The following is a 21,749-nucleotide window of genomic DNA, read 5'->3' as shown; positions in this document are numbered from 1 at the left end:
ATAGTACCAAATTAAAACAAAAAGGGCTGAATTCATTAATTTATACCAGTGCAATACATGGCTCTATAAGACAAAATTAAAAGAGGCAAAATTCTAGAACACTCCCTCCCCCCTTCCAAGAGTCAAATCGAGAAAGTGTTCTTTTTAAAAATTACTTTTTAAAAACATCCAAATAGGAGAATCCCGAACAACCGTGGAAGTAGATGAAACTTCTCACACGTAGGAAGTATAACAAAGGCCGCGAATTAAAAGGGAAAACAATTATCTTCGGTATATATTGTAAGGAAACCAAACGCGTCTCTATTTCAAGGTGATCAATAAATAAAAACCATCATGATTAATAAATATATATAACGAGGAACAAATCAATCATCTCCAAGTTCGTGTGTAAACAGTACGTTATAATAAAATATTAAAATATAAATTATTGCACCTTATTCTCGCTTATTTCACGACCGGAGGAGGATAATAGACTGTAAGAAGAATATAAGGTAGGTAAACTGACATTTGTAAAAAATGTAAAACTCGTCCAGCGTCTATAATCTTCCCTGAAAGACATCACAAGAAAGAGATATTGAAAAAGTCTTACTGACACTTTTGCAAATGTGACAAATATTTGTTAAATGGTGCTGAATTGGGTAGAATTGTACCAAACTTTTTCGCAAAAGGGGCTGAAAATGCCAGCGTTGTACCAACGGGCCGATGAATGACAAAAAGGGCTGAATTTGGTACAATTGTACCAAGTGTGGCAACCCTGCTTCTGAGAATGAAATGACTTTTTTTTTTGTTTCGCTTCCAACGGTTCTGCCCATTGGGTTACAGGAGGCGAATGAATAACGAAAGAGAATAATTATGTAATCATTTGTGGAATGAGAATGTAGAAGGAAATGGGAGAATCCTGATGAAACCCACGGGCACGATGTTATCCATCAGAAACCCACACAGCCTGGGATTGAAGCAGGAACCTCTTCTATCATAGATAAGCATTCTCCCATTCAGCCAACCACAGTTTTAGTTTAAATTGTAAATGATACTTCCTGGAATCAAATCCAACCATTATATTTTCAGTACAATTATTGCTATTACTATTAACCTTCATACAAGAACATCTTTTGTCATTGAATATTACTCGAATAGCAATCCTTTTTATCTGAATGCTCTGTGTCCACGTATTTACTTTTTTTTTTTTTTTTTTTTTTTACCCTATTGACTGGTGCCGTACTCTTTACACCTTGAACATTTTCATGTTCTTTTTAAATGTTTTATGTCATAATATTCAGAAAAAGTGGGACGAACTGTCATTTCCTCAATAAAATGTTGAAAATGAAGTATACAGTATATTTAAGCAGGATATCATTGCAGAGTAATAGCTATCGAACGTAATTATATTTTCTTTTTTTTAAATTTTGAATTCCGTTCTTATGAAGACATTGTTGAAATGTATTATAATTTTTACTAACGATATTTAGGATTTTTAAAATAACAATGATTATTAAAAAAGTGTTATAATGAAAATTTAAAATGAAATAGTAAATATCTATTCTTCGGTACTTTGTTCCCATAATGTTCGGCAGGTAGTACTAAATCTTCCGCTTTCAAAGGCTCCTGTCACGTTATGTCACTGTCTTGACGGACGATATTTAGGATTATATTGTACCTACGTAATTTCTGTATTGTTTTACAACCAAACAATAGCTCATTATTTTTTAAAAAAATCGTCACCATCATACTCCAATGATTTATTTCTTGACCCTTATTCAATTACTTGTCTGATACTACAAGGTTTCCCAAAATATTCAGTTTATGATTCAAAAGTGAAGACTGGTTTCACATTAGATCCATTGCTCCGTGAAACCATCAATTTGGTGAGTTTTTCTTTCTCAATTAACTTAGAAAGATATAATCGTATTTTTAAAAAATAATTTGTAGACCATTTTGCTCTATGGCGTCATTTATGATGCGACAGTTTCTGATTGTAACGAAGATAATAATTCAAGCTGTTTCGAAATCTACATTATGATTATTATAATTATTACTCCTTTTCTAGAATTAAAGATGCGCACATACCATGAATACATTATTCTACGCGTAATTGGATATCTGTCGTTCTATTACCTCTTTTAATTCGTGTAATACACTCTTGTTCCAGTCTTTAAATAATCTTAAACTGAAATAATTTCGAAACGGAAAAAAATTAAAACGTCAAAAGATTTTTTAAAGGGAGTGCTGGTACAGTAGTGCGTATTGCCAGTAAAGAGTCCTGATTTATTATTATTATTATTATTATTATTATTATTATTATTATTAGTAGTAGTAGTAGTAGTAGTAGTAGTAGTAGTAGTAGTAGTAGTAGTAGTAGTAGTAGTAGTAGTAGTCTTTCTTTTTGCTCCTTCCATACAATCGACCAAATTAAGTTTTAAAACAAATTGAAGGGTACGAAACAACGATCCAATCTCTCCAACCTGCTGGTCCTTTCTAACGAGTAAATCGCTGGATTGAAACATGAAAAAGAAAAAAAATGAAATGAAACCTCTGAGTTTAACGTCGCACTATTATACCTGTTACGCTAAGAGATATGATGATTAAAGCAAGTTGAATGATGATGGAATAATTGGTGGAATGAGAAAGTGGGAGAGGAAACTTGAGTACCATCAGTAAACCCACAAGCACGATGTTGTCCACCACAAGCTTGGCCTGGGATCGAACTAGGGACCCCGTGCACCAAAGGTATGCGTTCTACCACTAAGCCACCGTACTCCCCCAAGAAAGTATGTTACGAAGAAGAATAAAAATAGTGATATATAAACGCCGAAACAAACTTTTGAGTAGGGTGGAGGAATAAGTTCACAGTATCATGTTTTTGGTGATGGTTGATTAACTACTAATATATACCTGTATTTCTTTCTTTTTTCTTGTGTGTGTGTGTGAATCTGTTGTACGCAAGGGCGCCCATGTTGTAGTTTCCAAGTTGGGGCAAGTATAAGCGACGTTTCAAAAATAGTTTCAAATTTTGCTGTAACTAATGTAAAAATTATGTTGGATTTTCGATATTCTGAAGTACAATTTCCTCTAGGGGGGGCGAGCTCTCCACCTTGCCCCCCCTGATGGGCGCCCTTGGTTGTACGTATGTGCAACTGAAACTCGTTCGCTTGTACTGTAAAGAAAAAAATAATCGACGAGTACGAAGTTAGAACGAGTGATCTAGATATCAAAATTTACGGCTTCTTAGTGAAATCTATAGAAAATGTCATCCATTGGCGGCTCTTGAGGGAGATCACATTATCAAACAGTTTATAGTTTAACACTACAAGCCAAGGGAAGAAGGCTTCGTACAGCTTCAGAAAACTTAATACAAAAATTAAAACATTAGACAACCTTTCTTGTGACTTCCTTCAATAGCCACAATTGACATAACATATAACTTCTGAAAAAAAAAATACAGGAGAAAACTAAGGAAAATCTCATGGTTGTTTCAACTTTAATGGAGCATTTTTTTGACCTGGCCAGAGCCGGATTTAGGTTTCATGAGGCCCTATGCTATTGAAAGTAACGGAGCCCTTTGTCCAGTTGCCCTTTGTCAATGACAAATTGTTGCGTTTTTGTAGTATAATTCATGCGGTATAGTTACTGATGGATCTAATAGGAATCTAAAGCCATTTACACATAACAATACAGGTACTTTATCAAAGTACTTGCTGAACTGAAATACAAGTAAAAGATATATTATAAGTGGCTTAATTACTAATTTCTAACTTTAAAAAATATCTTTTACTTCTTCGAATGTTTTATTTTATCTGGTTTTACCTTATATTTTGGAAATATGCATTCAATTTTTCTTTTAAATTTTTGAAGGCCCTACAAGGGAGTGGGGCCCTAACCTATAGCTTGTTTAGTTTATAGGTAAACCCGGTACTGGACCTGGGGCAAAATATTTTTACAAATGACATTAAGGGTCGGCATTGAAAACTAAAAAAATAAGGTTATTTTCATAGGTAATTACAGTGCTGTTTGCTTCTTTGTCTTTTAATGTTTCAATTCTCAGTTTTTATGTTAACAAAATCACAATTTTATACTTTAAATTAGTGGTTCTCAACGTGGGTGTTCTCGTTTCCAAAGGAAAAGCTGAAATAAAAAGGGGTGATTGGGGTGATAGACTATTTAGGCCGCGTTTGATGAAGGGTGTGTAAGGGAAAAGATAGCTAATGCAAGACAAATTATAGAAACAAACTTTAATTTCAGTCGTATATAATGCCTAGGTATTCAAGGCTGATTGTGATAATGGAAACTTTTTTCTGGTTCTCAAACTGCTTCGTCCAAGTTTTTTGTTCAGTCGTGTGCATCGGTAGATTGGGTTAACATCACGCGGGGCGCTCAGGACAATTGCATTTACCAAAAAGGGCGTTAGGTCCAAAGTGGCACTGCTTAAAACAGGGAAAAAATATGCAATGAAAGTACCTACAAACAGAAAATAACATTCAAACAGTTATAAAAGATTATATTCTGTCCTTACAACATGTTTCATCACTTCCTTGACCTGTAATTCGCCAGACTTAAACTCTACTGAAAATGTATGGCGTGATTTGAAGGATATGATTCGTGCAAACACACCTACACCAAGAAATCAGTTAATTGAAGCATTCAACGACGTCTGACAATATTGCATTCAAGTAAAGACACTGCAAAACTTTGTGAACTCCGTGTCAAAACGGTGCAATCTAGTTATCAAATCATGTGCATATGCAATTAGAGTACGTTTGTTTAATCTTGGCACACTTCCCAGCAGAGCATTTGGTTATCTTTTAAAGTATTTTCTGCTAGCGCTCACGTGAACGTTTTAATCCAATAGACGTCTTATTGGTTTTGTCTTGTAGGTGACGTTAGTTGTCAGCCAACCCACCAAATGAGGTCATTGCTATTCAGTGATGCCAACCTGTGGGAAAAATCCCATATCGTGGGAGTTTTTGACCTTATTTTCTCGGAAAGGGATAATAAGCAGCATATATGGGATTTTTCGAGAAGATCGAAATTTGCGGATTGTTCGTTTAGGGTTATAAAAAGTGACTAACACAGAGAAATTTATTTTTTTAATATTATAGCATAGTTTTAATTAGTGTAACGTGGGAAATTCATACGTAAAATGGGACTTTTTGCCTCTCGACATGGGATTTCATATTGTTTCAGGTTGGCATCACTGTTGCTATTTGGCGGGTAGTCGAAGTCCTTAGTTGCCACACGCACTTAGTTTCAGTGATTTGTGAGTGGTGAGGCGTTTTGCTGTGTTTCCTAGCGTGTTGTAACTCTCAACTTCCCCGTGGCATGGCAACAATGCGTTGCAGACAGATCCATCCTTTAGGCGGGAAGCGTGCCAAGAAGAAACAAACGTACTCTAAGTATTAGCAAGAGTCATTGTTATTTCTGTACAAACCTAAATGTAAATTCCGTTAACAATGGATGTCACATTTTATAAACTATCATCCACTGTTGCTATAGGTAACTTCTGTAACTTAATTCGCATTCTGCACAAAATTTCCTTTAATTTGATGTATATTTCATTGTATGTTTATACTTACTTATATAGAAATTTCTTATTAGACCTTGTAAACACACAAAATTACAGGAAGTTGCTATTAATTTTTCTATTATTGTATTTAAACCGGAAGTGGTAGAAATCAACTGTTTCGGGTTTCAGCGTCCATCGCAAGAACAGAAACGATAATAGCGTCAGACGACTTTTTAAATAGATTTTTCAACTCAAAAAAAATAACATCTCTATTAAAATTGGAGGTGGTAAAAGTTTACTAGTATTTCCAGTTTCAACAGTGATGGTTATAGAATAAAACCACTAACCGATAGGGATAAATTATTTGTGGACTTTATTAGGCGTCTCAAGAAAACATCCTATCTCCACCTGTAAAAGTGCACTAGGACCGGAAGTGGTAGAAATTTACTAATACTTCCAGTATTAACCCTTAAAATGATAAGCCTTTTTTTTTTTTTTTTTTTTTGTAACACAAAATGATGAGGTGATTCCATTGGACTCAATTTGTTTTTCTTCACTATTTTGAATTTTACTCATATTTTTCCGTAATAAACCTTCCACTATAATACATCAGGGCTGCTTGTTTATTCGTCGATGATAGTAAACAAAGGGATCATACATTGACAGTGCCATCTATAATGCTTATAGTAAACTACTGAAATTGATTTATTTTCCGAGATGAGGCCAATGGACTCACCATATCATTTTAAGGGTTGATATTGATCTCCATACAGGAAAAAGATACGAGATATCGACAGGTGTTCAGTTTCAGAAGAACAGCTTTATTTATTAACTGAAACCGGAAGTAGTAAAGAATAGTCAAACTTCGGTTTCAATATGAATAGAAGGAATAGCTTTTGATATGAATTCAGCGTCAGATGAACAGGTTAAATTTTACATTATCCGTCTATTGCATCCAGAAATTATAGATGTGTTTCAATATTGAATTCGTGTAGCTTGAAAGTCAACCGTAACTTCACAAGTGTGAAACGAAGCTCACTTTTTTTTCTCCTTTAATTATTTTTGAATACTCCCCTAGTAGCAGAGACAGTTTAATTTTGAGGTTTTCAATCGACTACTCATTCTATATTAGGCAACCTACTGTGTATATTTATTATTAGAATTCTTGTATCATTGTCTGAAGAGGAGTATCACAGATTCTTTTTTACATCTCCTGAACTAATAGCGTTATTGAATGGTATTTCATCATTGAGTACTATTCAAGATATTGTGAGAACGCGTACTCCAGACGATCACGACTTTTGTTTCTAAAAATTTTCAATTTTTGTCCATCTTGGATTTAGTCCATTTTCAGATAATTCAATTCATAGCGCACTGAAATTTTTCATATCCTAAATTTTTAATTTAGGTTTCAATATACATCAGAAGGCATGCAGAAGGGGATTCCCCCATATCTTCCGAACGCTTTGTTCGTTGCAATTGTTCTTTTATCACTGAGCAGTCAATCTCCTGTTACAGACATCAACGCCCACGGAACCCTATTTCCACCACTGTCTCTTATATCAGCGTCTCTAGTGCGAACACCTCTATTTTATATGTTTGTTTCCACAATGTTAAACTCAGAATTTCCACCCAGTAACTATAATTACGTTAAGTCGTTGCAGTTTTGTTTATACTGGTAGATTTCTTTCACGACAGTTAATGATAAAGGGTTCTAGACAATCTTGGTTTCTTAAAATCTCTCTTTTTCAACAGGATCTGGAGCCTTTTGCCTACCACTGGAAATCGACATTTTTATGCTGCGGTTGGAATGAAACAACCAAAGTGTTAAATCGTCCAACTGCTGACTGAAGATGAAGGATATGCAATCACTCATGGCATTGTGTGATCAGAGTATGGAGCTTCTAGGACCAGAGTGGCTGGAATACTTTCTCCAGATGATCTTTATAAGTGATTTACAGTTTCTGAATGGTTCTATATTGTCATCTACGTGGAGGCTGTTAGACAGAAACTTTGCTATTCTGCAGGAAATAAAAATGAAGTATGTGTTCTCCGTTACTAAGTGATAATTGGTTTTGGTAAACCAGAAATTATCAAATATTGACGAAACTCAAATCTATTAAAGATATGGTCATCTGATTTGGTTCTTGCCAAATCATAAGAACCAATTATGTTCTGGTTGGAAACATCAGTTGTGAAGATATAAAATGAACAGATTTTTGAGTGAAATCGACTCACAGATATGCAAGTAATTTTGAAATTTCCAAGGACTACATATTAATTCGATAACTATACTAAGTTGTACAATATGGCCTTCTCTGTCGTTTCTGAGAGCCGAAATAAGATTGCAAAAGAATTAATAGCTACAAAAAGCATCTAAACCTCTTGTGATTCTCGTTTAATCGCTGGTGACAGTGCTCTTGATAAATTTGATCAATCAACTAAGCTGTGAAAATTGAAAAGGGACTTGGTAGAAGAATAAGCCACTAATGCAACGTCTGTCCTATGTCTTTTGGTTGAAAAATTATGTTAGCTGAGTGTTCTGAGGATGCAATGTCACTACACCAACTGTTTGGTTCTCTTAAAGAAGCTGAGTTGATGGACGCTGTGTATTATTTGGAATTATTACAAAGGAGTGAAGATTTAGAAATGCCTATGACTGTTTTCGTCGCTGGATTGGATTTCATCAGACAAGAAGACAACAAAACAGCAGTAAATTATTGTAATGTCTCATTTATAAATATGTAATGTCTGTTAGAAAAAATGAAAAAAAATAAACAAAAACCCTCCTTAAAAGAATTAGCTTGGGGTTTAGGGGTGGGTGCTTGATTAAGTGGGGTGGCTGGATCAATAGATGGGTGGGGTATGTCTACCACCAATCTTCCTAGGATCTATAGGAAGATTGGTGGTGACTGGATGGGTAGGCAGGGGAGTAGACTGGCGGACAGGACGGGTGTTTGGGCCGCTGGGCAGACGGTCCGGTAAGGGGGAGACGGGCTGACGGATGGGTTGAGGGGGCCTTGGAAGAAGGGAGGGTGGGGGTGTGGGTGCTTGGCCAGGTGGATGGGTAGACACAACATATACACGTACGCACACCCAAACGCCTACATTCCTCATCACCACAGACACAGATGCAGCGAGGGACCACGCGCTTCGATCCAGATGGGTAAGTATTGTAGCATTTACAGACTTCTACACAAATAACTAATCTTCAGAAAATTCTTTTGCTTGCAGATTCTTCTTCAAATAATTCTTTTGCTTTCTTCAAAGCGTGTTGAATGTGTCTTCGTTCTCCTTTCTCTGTATCCAACAGTTCCTACTTCTTCATAATCTCTCTCTCTATAGTAACAATCACTGGTTCTTCAATCTACAGTTATTCTAATACTATTTTTTTAGACGCTTTTCAAGTCACACTTGTTCGATATTATTTCTTTTCTTTTCTGCAGCTTCAATCAGGACGTCTCTCCATCAGAATATAGAAAAGAGTAAAGAAATGAAGAAGAAAGTGTCACTGTTGGTCATATTGCATATTCTACTAGAATGTTATGATGGAAGAACGTGTTATCAGGTCAAAGTCTGACTAGTATCGAGATATAAAAAGTTGAATAGTGGACATGTCTCACACAAAATCACTCGAAAGAACCCAATGGATACAACATCTGTATTGTAAGATATTAAAGAAAGAGGAAGATCATTAGAATCAAGGGGTGGTGAAAGGGTGGAGACAGTGTGGTGAACCAAATTAATAAAAAATATAAATAAATTAATTAAATAAAGAAGTAAATTACTTAAATAGATAAGTCATAGTAGGTAAGAAATATAAATAAAAAGTTAAATAAATAAATTAATTAATTAATCATAACTCCCCAACCATCACCATCATCATCATTATCATCATAATCCTAATCACCAACCACACTGTCTCCAGTTTTCTTCCACCCGAATTTTTTCTCTTTTTGCAGTATTTCATATTACAGTTTGTGTCTACATGCTTGTCTAGTGACAGTTTGTGTGCTGTGCCATCGCCTTTAATGTTTTCTCTTCTCTGAATATCTGCTCAAGACTTTGACCTCGCCACACGTCCTTTCATATTAAACTTCTAGCACAGGATTCTACATAGTGATAGTGACACATTTCTTTAGTATTCTCCCTTTTCTTCGGTCTTGGATACATTCTGATGACGAGAGACTGAATCTTGAAAGCTAAGTTCTTTATTCTTTCAGTGTGGTTTTCTTCATAAACATCACATGTAGTACCTTTTATGTCTACAGATCGCACCAAACATCGTTTATACACAGAAGTGGCTCGAGAGGGAAGTTACACTGGTAAAAGTTATTTTTTTCTCTTGAAAGTGAAAGAATAAATATTATTTAATGTATTAATTATTGCATGCAACAATTAGTGCATTAAGAAAGTTTTCTTCTTTACTTTCAAACGAAAAAACTTAATTTTTACCGGTGCGAGTTCTCTCACGAACGCATCCACAAACAGTTAGTATTTCTTTTTCAGTTCTTTCGACGAAGAAGAAAGAAGAAGAAGCCTTACCACGACATATTATCTGTCTGTCTGGTTGGGTGTCTGTGCTTCTGTCTGACCTGACGCTGGGGTTCTTGATATCTGTCCTGACATCTGAATCCTAAATGTTGATCCCGACCTGATGCCCTCTGTGCCCTTATACCCGCCCCGAAGCCAGCCTTCTCCCCTGCCTGCTTTCCCCCTATCTATCTATTCTTTCAGCCATCCTATAAAGCCGGTGGGTATTTGGGGTGGAAAGCTGGTAGGGAATAGGGAGGGAGGGAACTGGTCGGTGGGACTGGTGAGGTGGGTGGAGGGAAATAGCTCTCCCTGAAAAAGGAGGTAAATAAAAAAAAACATGGGTGTTTTCATTTCCTGGTGTTTTGTAGTTAATGAATTGACATTACTAATATTAATTAATAAAAATACGATAAAGTAGGTAGAATAAGTTAGTAATACACAGAATCCATTAAAGAATATGTACACAATTTGATAACGCTATCTGTGTATTGCTTATCTAGCTAAATTTAACAGCTAAGTTTGAATTTTTGCAGACACAATTGTTGCCTGGTCGAAATCTCACGGGACAAAATCACGGCATAATTAAGTAGAAAGTGGATCTAGTTGGGTAAGGACAGATGTCAATGGAGAGCTTTTGTGAATGCGACACTGAAGCTCCGGGTTCTATAGGCCATAGAGTTAATTACTTCGAAGAAGGGTATGTTGACAAATAGAAATATATCGACAACATATACTTTGATCCTTTAATCCTGTTCATATGTACAGCTACTAAGTTCTCTGTATACATTGTTGTGCTTTTATACTTTGGTTTCATTACAAGCTTCTCTTATTTCTTTTCATCAACAAAGTTTAATGTTAAGTCTTTTCCTAATATTTTCTATTGTCTTTCCAAACACTGAGTTGTTTATCAACTTATAATCTTTCTCGAAATCATTTGTTGCTTTTGTTCCCATCTGTGTGTTTAGGTCGATATAATTCTTTAACCCATTTAACTTTAAACTCTATTACTCGATATATTTTCTTTAGTCCAAGTGATTGACGTTGTTCTAAGTTTCGATAGTGAATCACATATTTTTATTTATCATATTGAATTGTAGATTGAATATAAAATCCGTGCTAAGCGCCAAAATGAAAAAGTTCGGTTTAATGTAAAAATGTGGCCTCTATGCCTAACACTACTCAATGAAAAACTGACTCTCTAGTATTCACTGTGGAAGTAGTACAAATAATCCCCAGAAGAATGCGCGCGCTTATATGTCCCATCAGTTCTGAAGTAACATTTCGGCTGCTTAATCAATATTTTAGTTTTGTCACTTAGCACGGATTTTATAGTCAGGCTACAATTGTTAATAGCTTAGATTGTTTTGAACCAGATAGACACATGTGTTGAGCTAATGGATAGTTTTTATGATAGTCATGTGATTCTTTTGGACATTGAAGATCTACTTCTAATACATAACCATTATCACAATTACTCTGACCCAGTGGTATTCGTAAGACTTCATCAAGGAAAAGGATTCAAGCTCCTAAGTTCATATAATTTGAGGTGTTAGTACACATGTTTTAATGTGGAAATTCTTCATTTTAGTATAATATTTTGCTGAAAGGAATAGTTTAAAACCCGAACCTTCCCCCTCTCTCTCCCGTATATCATCACTTAACAGCTAAAATACATTATTATATCCATCTTTTTCTCACAGGATAGTATCAGAGTGGTTTGGCATTGAAACAATGAGGCCGTGGTAGAATGACTAGATACATGGCGCATTGCATCCAGAATTCGTGTGTGTGTGTGTAGACTCCATAAATAAGTAAAAAAAAAATCTAAACCATATTGTAACTTGTAAGTATGGAGGACAAAAATTAGTCACCCTATCGTAGCACTTACCTGTAGTGGGTAACACCTCCTCTGACCTGGATTATGTTTGGAAGCGACTTCACGAGGTGTTGCAAATATGCCACAATGAAATAACAACTCGCTCATACCAGCAGTTCCCGCAATTCCAGAAATTTGTTCGTTGGTACACCTAAACACAATGGCCTCTTTTGACAGTATATTGCACCCATATTTCCATCTTGGTAATCCATCTTGATAATTCGTTTCCATACAACCGACTGGCATACTCGCTCCAGCTAACTACAATTGTTACACCTCAGCGATGACAGGCTATTTAGTCATGTGTTGTCAATGAAATGCCACATATAACAAACCACTGCGATAGTGGCTAGCGAGAGCCTTTGGTGTGCGGATTGACCAGTTCGATTCCTAGGGATAGAACCTTGAAAATTTAAACGAACTTTAGGTCAACGTCTCATACAGCCTTGGTGTTGAAAGGAACGCTGAACGCAAACTCAACCAACAAACCATGTATAATAATTTTACTTTTATGAGGTTGATTTTTTTTAGTCCATTGTGTTTATCTGACATTAGTAAAATCCAATTATAAAAGCGGTTGTACAATGCATGACTTACGAAACATGTAACCCCTATTTACTTAACAGAATTTGATAATCAACTGAAATAATTAGATAAAATTCATACTTTAGCTTTCGGTCACTTCTTATTTAGATAAATCAAACTTCTAACAAGGCACTACTATCGTATTAATATATATATATTGCACAATTTATCTTACAGTTTCATCATTGTAGCAATGTCTTTATCTCTGTTAAAGGACTTGTTATAATACTGAAACTTAACATAGTTCGTGTAATATACAGTAGTTCTATTACCGCAGTGGTTCGTTTGGGCTTTTATTTATTTGAATATGGAGTTAGTTAAACAAAGCTAGAGAAGAAAGGAGAAACTGTTGCGAGCACTCGATGCTAACAAAACATTCAAAATACTGAGCAACACTGCAATAAAGGCATTTCTTTGTTACGTGCATATTCACCATTCCTAGTGCAACTTCCCAATAACTATAAAAGTAATTGGGCCAATGTTGGCAAATGAGTGGTGTAATGTCACTCCTGGACGACCAACTGGAAAAAAACATGCAAAATGAAGATAAATAAGAAGAAAACCAAAGTGATAAAGTGCACAAGAACAGAACAGGAAGAAGCAAACGTATGGATAGTGGAAGAGAAAATCGAAGACGTTAAGACGTTCCCCTATTTAGGAAGTCTAATATCTTCGGACGGAAGAAGTGAAAAAGATGTAAGTTCCGGAATAGCACAGGCTAAACAAGCATTCAATAGGAAAAGAGGACTACTAACATCGAGAAATGTGTCGTTGGACGTTCGAAAACGCTTTCTTAAGACCCTGGTATGGAGCGTGGGCCTTAACAGATCAGAGACGTGAATATTGAGAAAAGCTAAAATATCCAAGCTGGAAACATTTGAAATGTGGTGTTGGCGCAGAATACTACGCATATCATGGACCGAAATTAAAAGGAATGAAGACGTATTATAGGGAGCTAGCTTGTTTACCAGCGGGGGCTGAGGTAAAGGGGGAAAAATTTCAACAATTTTTCTGCCTGACTCTTGAATACTCCCTTACCCTCCTTCTATATGTCAGCGTTGCCAGGGTTAAAAATTTGTCACGTGAATGTCATTCTGAAGAGTTAGTGGGAGTTGGTTATTTGTTGTGTGTTGTTGTGGTTGCGGTTTTGTTGCTTATTATTCATTTGACAATGGCTTCACAGCGTAAGAGAGGGCAAACTATACACAGCAAAGCTAGAGAAGTAATAAGGAAGGCCATAGTGTAGTGCGACGAAGAAACGAGGGAGAAAAACTGAAGCATTTGTTATCACAGCCTAATTTGCGTGTGTCCACGTATACAGGGATCTTCGATAGGGATTGCATAATTGTATAAACTCTTTGAATTAAGTGAGTATTTGCTGAATTTTTTGACAATGCACTGGCAACCTTGCCCAGAACCGTCGAGTGACCGTTTCTCGGCGACGAGGTGGGGAACCTGCCAATCAACTCTGAATTCCTCAGCCTCGCATTAAAGCTAGCTCCCTATAATACTAAAAGAAGCTAATGAAGGACGACAGATCATGCAGATAATAGGGAAAAGAAGAAATAGCATGCTTGGCCATCTTATTCAGCACTCCGATTGGCTCACCGTGTTGATAGAGGCAAAGGCACAAGGAAACCCAGGAAGAGGAAAACCGAGGATGGAATATCTAGATGAAGTTACGAAGAGGAGACCTTATCAAAGTATAAAACAGCTCTTTCAAGCGAGAGAAAAGTTTTAAAATTTCCATGTTGCCCACCAACCTATGGTTGAGGTGAGAAAGAAATGTCACTCTTGAAAACGTTGCGTTGAAGATGGCTTCTCAACGACCATATCCGAAATACTCCACTTTAAATCATAAACACGTTCACAGACCTTACAGGGGTACTTCATAAAGTATCATTACTTCGAAAATATGTATTGATCTTAGAAGTTTGAAACATTGGAATTAGGTTAAACAAGCAAAGAAGCATTCGTTTCATTTTTTATATATAAAACTCACACGGGACATTTTAGTGTAAACGTTCCAAGAATAAATTACCAATAAGAAAATAATTTAATTGAAATTGTCTATGTTAGAATTAAATTAATATATTTTCATTCGTAAACTTAAATCACATAAACAAACATACTCCACATCCACTGACATTAGGTATCAAAATTTTGAGACCATGAGTTTCAAAATAAAAGTACACAAACATATATATACATATGTATTTGTTTTTAAATGTATTAGTTTGAGCTTTTAACTTGAGCTTTTCTTTTTGCTTACTTCATTTTGATCTTAATATTTATTTTGTTCTTTACATTTGTTTACAAAATTGTTTATAAAGTATTTCTCCTGTACTTCTTGTTCCTTTTTCTTAAACACTGTACTTCAACTTTCGAAGTATATTGCACTCTAAGAAAATATTTTTCATGTGCCCCTTGTAAAAGAGAACACATGATACTGCAGCATTTGTCCAAGAAGAAATTAGTGGAGACGTTACCATAATATAATCCACACTTAAAATATGTCGTAATTTACTTAAAGTTTTACAAAAATTAACTTAAAGTTTTACAAATCCAAACTCATCACTTGTTAATTGCTAACAAATCGATCACTGAATGTTCTTAACACATGTAAAATCTCGATGCTGTTCAAAACAGTTTCTCACATTACAATACTAACGTAAACAATACATTTTTTTTCTTACATTTTTCTTTATCATACTAACTTACATAGTTCGATATATTGTCTATATATATATTGTCATGGATAATGCTATATTCTTGAATTTTTAAACATATATACCTAGGTGTATATATATATAGGATGTTTCGAAACAACAACGACAACGTTTGGGAGGTGCTTCCTGACACCAAGATAAGACAAAAAGTATAAAACAATCTGGATGCACAAATGTTTCCTTTCAGTGTTATAGGCTGCCGAAAACATGAAAAAATGAACTTTAAAGATCCATTGCTCCAATGCTATGGAACCTATCGTAGTCGGGTCAAGACTTCACTTAGGAACTAATATGTACGCTATCCAAAAGTACATGTTTCAGAATGCTGTTGTACTCACGCAACAATTTTTATAAAGGGAATTTAGCTATGGACATATAATTTAAAGTACTGACCAACTGTCTCTATAAAAATTGTTGCGAAAGTACCGCAGGATTCTGAAACTTAGATATTTGAATAGGGCACATAATAATTCCTACGTGAAATCTTGACCAGACTACGGTAGGTTCCATAGTTTTGGAGCTATGGACCTTTAAATTTCATTTTTTCATGTTTTCGACAGCCTATAACTCCGGAAGGAAGCATTTATGCACTCAGATTGGTCTATACTTTTCATGTTATTTTGGTGTCAGGAATCAGTTCCCAGACGTTGTCGGTGTTGTTCTGGAACCCTGTATAGGCATTTACCAATAACATGACAGAAAATTATTGCTACAAGTTACAAAATTATATAAAATAAAATGAATTATTGGGAAAATCCGAGTTCGAATAACAGCTATTTTATATATTGCATGTAATTGTCACAAAGATGTTTGTAATTTAATAAATAAAGCCTTTGATATATTACACCTATAGTTTATTTTATTCCATGACAAGCGATCTCGGATTAAAACAAGTAGAGGCTTATAATACAAACAGGGCCGAATTAAGATACTCTAGCGCTCTGGAATATTCTTCCGAAACCTCCCCTCCTCCCAAAAGAAAAAATGCAGTTCTGTACCGTAAATTACAACAATCAAAGTGCTGTCGACAATGGATCCAGCATCGTCGCGGAAAACTATATTGTAATTAGTATATCTAATCTATTTTCATAATATTTATTATATTAATCTACTATGATCTATTAGATGATTATATTCTGCTATACAGAGACGCGTACATAGGAAATTTCTAGTACAATAAATTAATTTATATTTTAGTAAGTCTTCTCGGGCTATCAGCCAGATGAAGATACTGACATCCGACGTTTCGAATGCAGACAAACCCTCACACATAGCTCCCCTTCTAAATAGGCATCATGTATATATAACGATATATCTCTGGTCTCTTCATCACAATCCGGCGAAGATGAATGCAATGTTTGCATTCGAAACATCGGATATCAATATCTTAACCTTGCTGATAGTCCGATACTAAAATCACGTCGCCAGGAAAAATTAAATTCCTTCCTCAAGTTAATTTATATTGTAATATATAAGAATGGCGAAAGGGAGTCAAACGTGCCGCCCTAGGTTCTAGCCTACTGAACCTGGGCGCTAATACGGGCCTGATTTGAACAGGTAGGAGCCATAAGGGTATACCTGTTCAACACGAGGTTGCCGGTATCTTTCCTCACATAACTTCTGTTTCTAGTAAAAGGCAAGAAGTACACTTTCTCATCCTGGACAGACCCCTATTGTCTACAGGTAAAGTGAAGGTAAGGAAGTTTCTACAATGTCATGACCTTGAAACACAGAGGAGATGATGTAAGAAGTATCACGCTGAAACTCAGTCCTCAGGTTTTCCCAGGAACCCATTTCACAGTCTGTATGAATTCCTTAGCCGCATTTGAACAACGGTAGAATGGGAGAATAAATTTGGCCCTCACTGAAGACAAAACCTGGGCCGACCGGTTGGTAGATAGACGTCATCTTCTCGGTTCTTCTTGTTTCTAGAAGTGACGCCCAAGTTCTTTATCTGTAGTAGGAACAGTTTGGTTGTAAAGAATCGTTGTTGCTGTTTACAAGGAGGATGTTACTTGTACTGTCAAGGTATTCGATTAGAAGAGCGCGTTGATGCTTCGCTTTCTTCTTTCCTCTTCTGTTTTTCGCTGAGTTCGTTTCGTACAGAAATATCGAAAAGAAAAATAGTAAATGACTTCCACCGCACTCAGCATACTGAAGCCCAGGAACAAACTGAGTAAGCCTCCAGTGTTGGCTGAAAATACATAAAAAGTATGCGTTATCGATATATTTCTAAAAGAATTATCAACAGCTAAAATTTTTTAAAACTGAATTTGCTCTTGACTTAATAACACTAATACACTAAAATATAAGCCTAAATACTGATTGAGTGCTTCAATTAATTGTTTCGTACATTTCCTTTAAATACCAAAGCTAGCAACAAACTTCACTGTCCTAAAACATATTCCATAGCAGAGCATAGTTCACAGTCGAAAATTTAGTTAACTTATAACATCTATATATTAGCCCTAAGTTCAATATTTCAGAATTTCTGGAACAAATTGAAACATATTTTACTCACTAAATATTCAAATATTCAAGATAATATATTTAAACTGATGTATTTTCCGAACATTTTCTGCATTTATCTTTTTTTATATTTTTTTATTTTTTTTATTTTTCACAAAATTACTTCTTTATAATTGAAAATACGTCCACTATTAATAGCTTCTTTACGTATTATATTCGAACTGTCTCTAGAAAAACATGTTTATACATGTCTGGCCACAAAACTTAACAAGTTAAATATTCAGGTCTGGCCATAAAGAAAAATGATAGCATACGATACGGACTATTGGCCATATGAACATAACCATATTTATAAATGTTAACTTTATAAAATTAAGAGATACTTTATGATGATGCATGTCCATAGTATTTTACATGAAACTATAGTACGCGTTACTAGAAGTCATTTTCGTATCAATAATTTTACTAAGTAGAAAAACAATATATATATATCATAATTTCCTTTGGGATCCCTAGACTAGAAAAGTAAATAAATAAATAAATAAATAAAAATAAAAGGGACAGAGAGAGCAGTTGCGCTTACAAACGTAAAATCAATAGTTCCTTCTTAAGTTTCTAAACAAAAATTCGTAGCGCAAAGAGGCACAGTTGCATCTTTTATTCACCAGAGATGCCAGAAATAGTAGTAACATCCACAGTTAACAGAAATGTTTCACATGCTTGAATTTCCCAAATGCAAGTCTATAGTGACGGTGAAACCATTCTTTATGAAAAGTACGATAAAGAAGTATCTACAGATCAAACAATTCTTAATTGGTACGAGAAATTCTTATCTGATATCCGGGTGGACCGTTCATCTTGAAACGTCCTGGTTATTTTTAGACTAATAGTAAAAAAAAAAAAAAGTTTTCGTCGTGCAAATATCTGTAGAAGGACTTTGTTTGACATACTTTGCAATATCACCAAATTAACATTTTTGCCATCCCAAGTTGTATGCTTTTCAACTGACACTGCATCAGATTATTACTAATTTAAATTTTACGTACTAAACGAAAACATGCCATAGTTCATTTATTATTTATTATACCACAAGGACTCTGTGAATGTAAGGTATTTTGAATAAATAGGAACCAAGTTACAATGGATTGAAAATTTGACCTTTTTCCAAAAGATTAAAGATAAAGTTAGATAAGTATAATATGAATAGTTTCCAATATGTTAAAGTTTCCTAATGTTGTTTACTGCAATTTGATATCTTAAAAATTTATGGAGACGTGGAAAACTTTGTTGGAATAAGAATGTAGGAGACGACTGAAGAACCCTGAGAAAACCCAAGGACACGATGCTGTCCAGCACGAACTTACATGTTAAAGTTTACAATAGTGCTTAAAATCATGTAATTGGGAGAATTTTTTTTAGTTATAACTACAAAAAACGTTGCTGTTACGTTAAAGAAACAAAAAGAACGCAAGAACGCAACAACCATTTTAAAGATTTTCTTCAAATATGTCATTTTAAGCAGTATAGCAGTCTCTATTCATGTTTTTCATATCTTCGGAACGGTTCGAGATATCAAATTTCAGTAAGCAGTGTTATGATCTTTGCGTCTATAGAAGACTATCTACGTTCATCTACGTTGTTTTCGAAATTAATATTTCAAAAAATGTCAAATTTTCAATTTGTTGTAACTTTTTATTCGAAATACCTCATAGCATGCTCGTAAAAATCGACATTAAGGTATTTTCGTTAATCAGTAGACCGTTAAACTAAAAAAAATCATCTCGTTTATATATACAATTTAACTCTTTTCATATGTTAAGTAATACTTTAAAAAATAGAAAGTAACGTATTACTTGCTGTTGAGGTTCATAATATAGTTAACAATACTCTGTTGCACTTACCAAGGAAGTCGGTGAATCCAAACATTTCATCTCTGGTATTACTGACAAATTGGAGGTCCTTGAAAAACACCTGAATAATGGCCAAATTTTTCCTAGAAACAAATTGAATACAACAGTTGTATATAAATATGAAAAAGCTATTTTGTGCAAAAATAAGTTAAAAGTGCGCTAACAATACAGTACTTATAAAAACTAGTGTTTAGTGATGACTGCAATATTGTGTTCAATGTAAGGAAACATAATATATTAAACATTATAATACAAAGATGTTAACTCTGTTTCAATTTTGTTTATTACAATAAATTGTATCATCGATGCTGGAAGTTGTAATTATTTAGAAGATGATATATTAACGGTATAGAATTAAAAAAAACTGCTTTTAGGCCTCGAATTTGTTACTTCATAACTTAGACGAGCAAGGATCAGAAACTAAGATTACAAAGCCGATATTTCTTTTTCTTCCTATTCCGTGATTTTCTTTGATTCTTCTTCCTTGATTTTTTCTTCCTATTCCTCGCTTTCCTTCCATTCTTTCCCTCTATAGTGGTATGAAGAAGACAATTTTTTTCGCAAGACGTGCCCAATGCCTAGAAAGGATGCTGGTAAAGCATCCTCTTCTCTCCTAGGATGCATCCGTTTCAGAACATCTTCGTTTGTTACTCTCTTTCGTCCATTTTATTTTATTTTTTCATCTTCCTCCGACACCACATTTCGAAACTGTCTAAATATTTCTTCTCTTACGTTCGTAATGTCCAAGTCTCTGGACATGCTCCATACTTATGCTCAGTGCTCCATACGTAACACTTGACCAACTTTTTCCTTTGTTCAGTGTTAAGTCTGCCACTTAAGAATGATTTTTTCTTGTTGAATGGCTCTTTGACTATGGCAATTCCTGTCCTGATCTCTTTGGTACAGTGAGCGTCTTTCGTCAAAATACTTACCAGATATTTTAGATTACTTATGGGAAAATAATTTGTGGACGAATGAGACCATAGGGTACACTTTTGTCACTCCATTTATGTTATTAAAACGTAGAATAGAACTTCTACAAAGTCAAGGTGATCAGGAGCCTTGTACTTGTGTGGTGAACTACAGCAGTTCAGTTTATACAACTAGACTAACTTTCTACGAGGCCACCTGGCAATAACCTATAACTATAGGATAATTTTATACTATGTACTAAATAAATTATAATACGTAATTGAAATCATACCACGTAATCTTCCCAATGTTGCTCGAAAATTAACCAAAGCTAAAACAAACATTGATGATAAAATTCTCCTCCTCCTTCAATTATTTCCTCCAACTTTAGTGGACGTCCCGATCTTTTCTGCATTTTTTTACAACGAGCAACGAGTTTGTGTTGTAAACAGAGGATAGGAATACCATTAATGATTAATATTTTCCAACTGAAGGGACAGACACGCATTTGTATAGATCTGCTTACCGTTCGAGCCTATTTCCTTGTATTGCACACACAGGAACTGTCCGTGAGAAACCTCATTGTCGTTTACTAACATTATTGTTTTGTAAACCTACTATATTACAATTACATTTTATATTATGATGATGTTTACTTATGCCATTCACATTTTGAAAAGTTGCCTAAATTTTTATATATGTAACATATTGTCGTATACCAAATTTTAAAAACCCCAAATTATTGTAAATATTTAAACTTTTGTAAAAAATCTATGTAAATAATTCAAAGCTGGCTTGAGTGCAAAATATTAACTGTCTGAATTGAATGAATTAAGTCAGGGTTATTTCCAGGATTTAGTCCACTTTATTGAAATAAGCCCAACACTTATTTTATTCTATCAGACATACACGTGAAACTCTCAGAATGCGGATTGCATTCCGCACATTTATATAAAAGGACCACCAACGTTCACTTGATATCACTTCAAGTCTATACTTCAGTTCTAGACTTGCCATTCGCCTTAGGAGTTACATAAGTTACAGAGGAGGCGGAGTCTTTGAGGTTTCTACAACTACCTCAAGCATCATAATGTAAGTGCCTTTTCATATTACTTTATCTGATAGTTTCAGATTTCCTGATTCGTATCTCAAGCACAGCCTTTATTCTCATTATAAGAACGAGTAATGAAATTAAAACCTCTTTATCACTCATTTATCAGTTTTCTATTCTC

At 34.9% G+C, this 21,749-nt stretch overlaps 1 protein-coding gene across 1 annotated transcript in view; it reads right to left on the bottom strand.

Moving 5' to 3' along the window:
• Window positions 1–15,343: 15,343 nt before the first annotated feature.
• LOC145672395 (pickpocket protein 28-like) overlaps window positions 15,344–21,749 on the bottom strand; it is a 42,946-nt gene continuing 36,540 nt past the window's right edge. Inside the window, exons 9-10 of the mRNA XM_081741550.1 lie at window positions 19,597–19,688; window positions 15,344–17,420 (exon numbers count right to left, since the gene is read on the bottom strand). Coding sequence (XP_081597676.1) covers window positions 17,263–17,420; window positions 19,597–19,688 — 250 coding nt within the window. The 3' untranslated portion in view covers window positions 15,344–17,262. The remainder of the gene's footprint in view (window positions 17,421–19,596; window positions 19,689–21,749) is intronic.

The sequence above is a fragment of the Thermobia domestica genome, chromosome 16 (genome assembly GCF_964235325.1).
Source record: "Thermobia domestica chromosome 16, izTheDome1.hap1.1, whole genome shotgun sequence".
Taxonomy (NCBI): domain Eukaryota; kingdom Metazoa; phylum Arthropoda; class Insecta; order Zygentoma; family Lepismatidae; genus Thermobia; species Thermobia domestica.
This window is presented reverse-complemented; position numbering and strand designations above follow the sequence as displayed.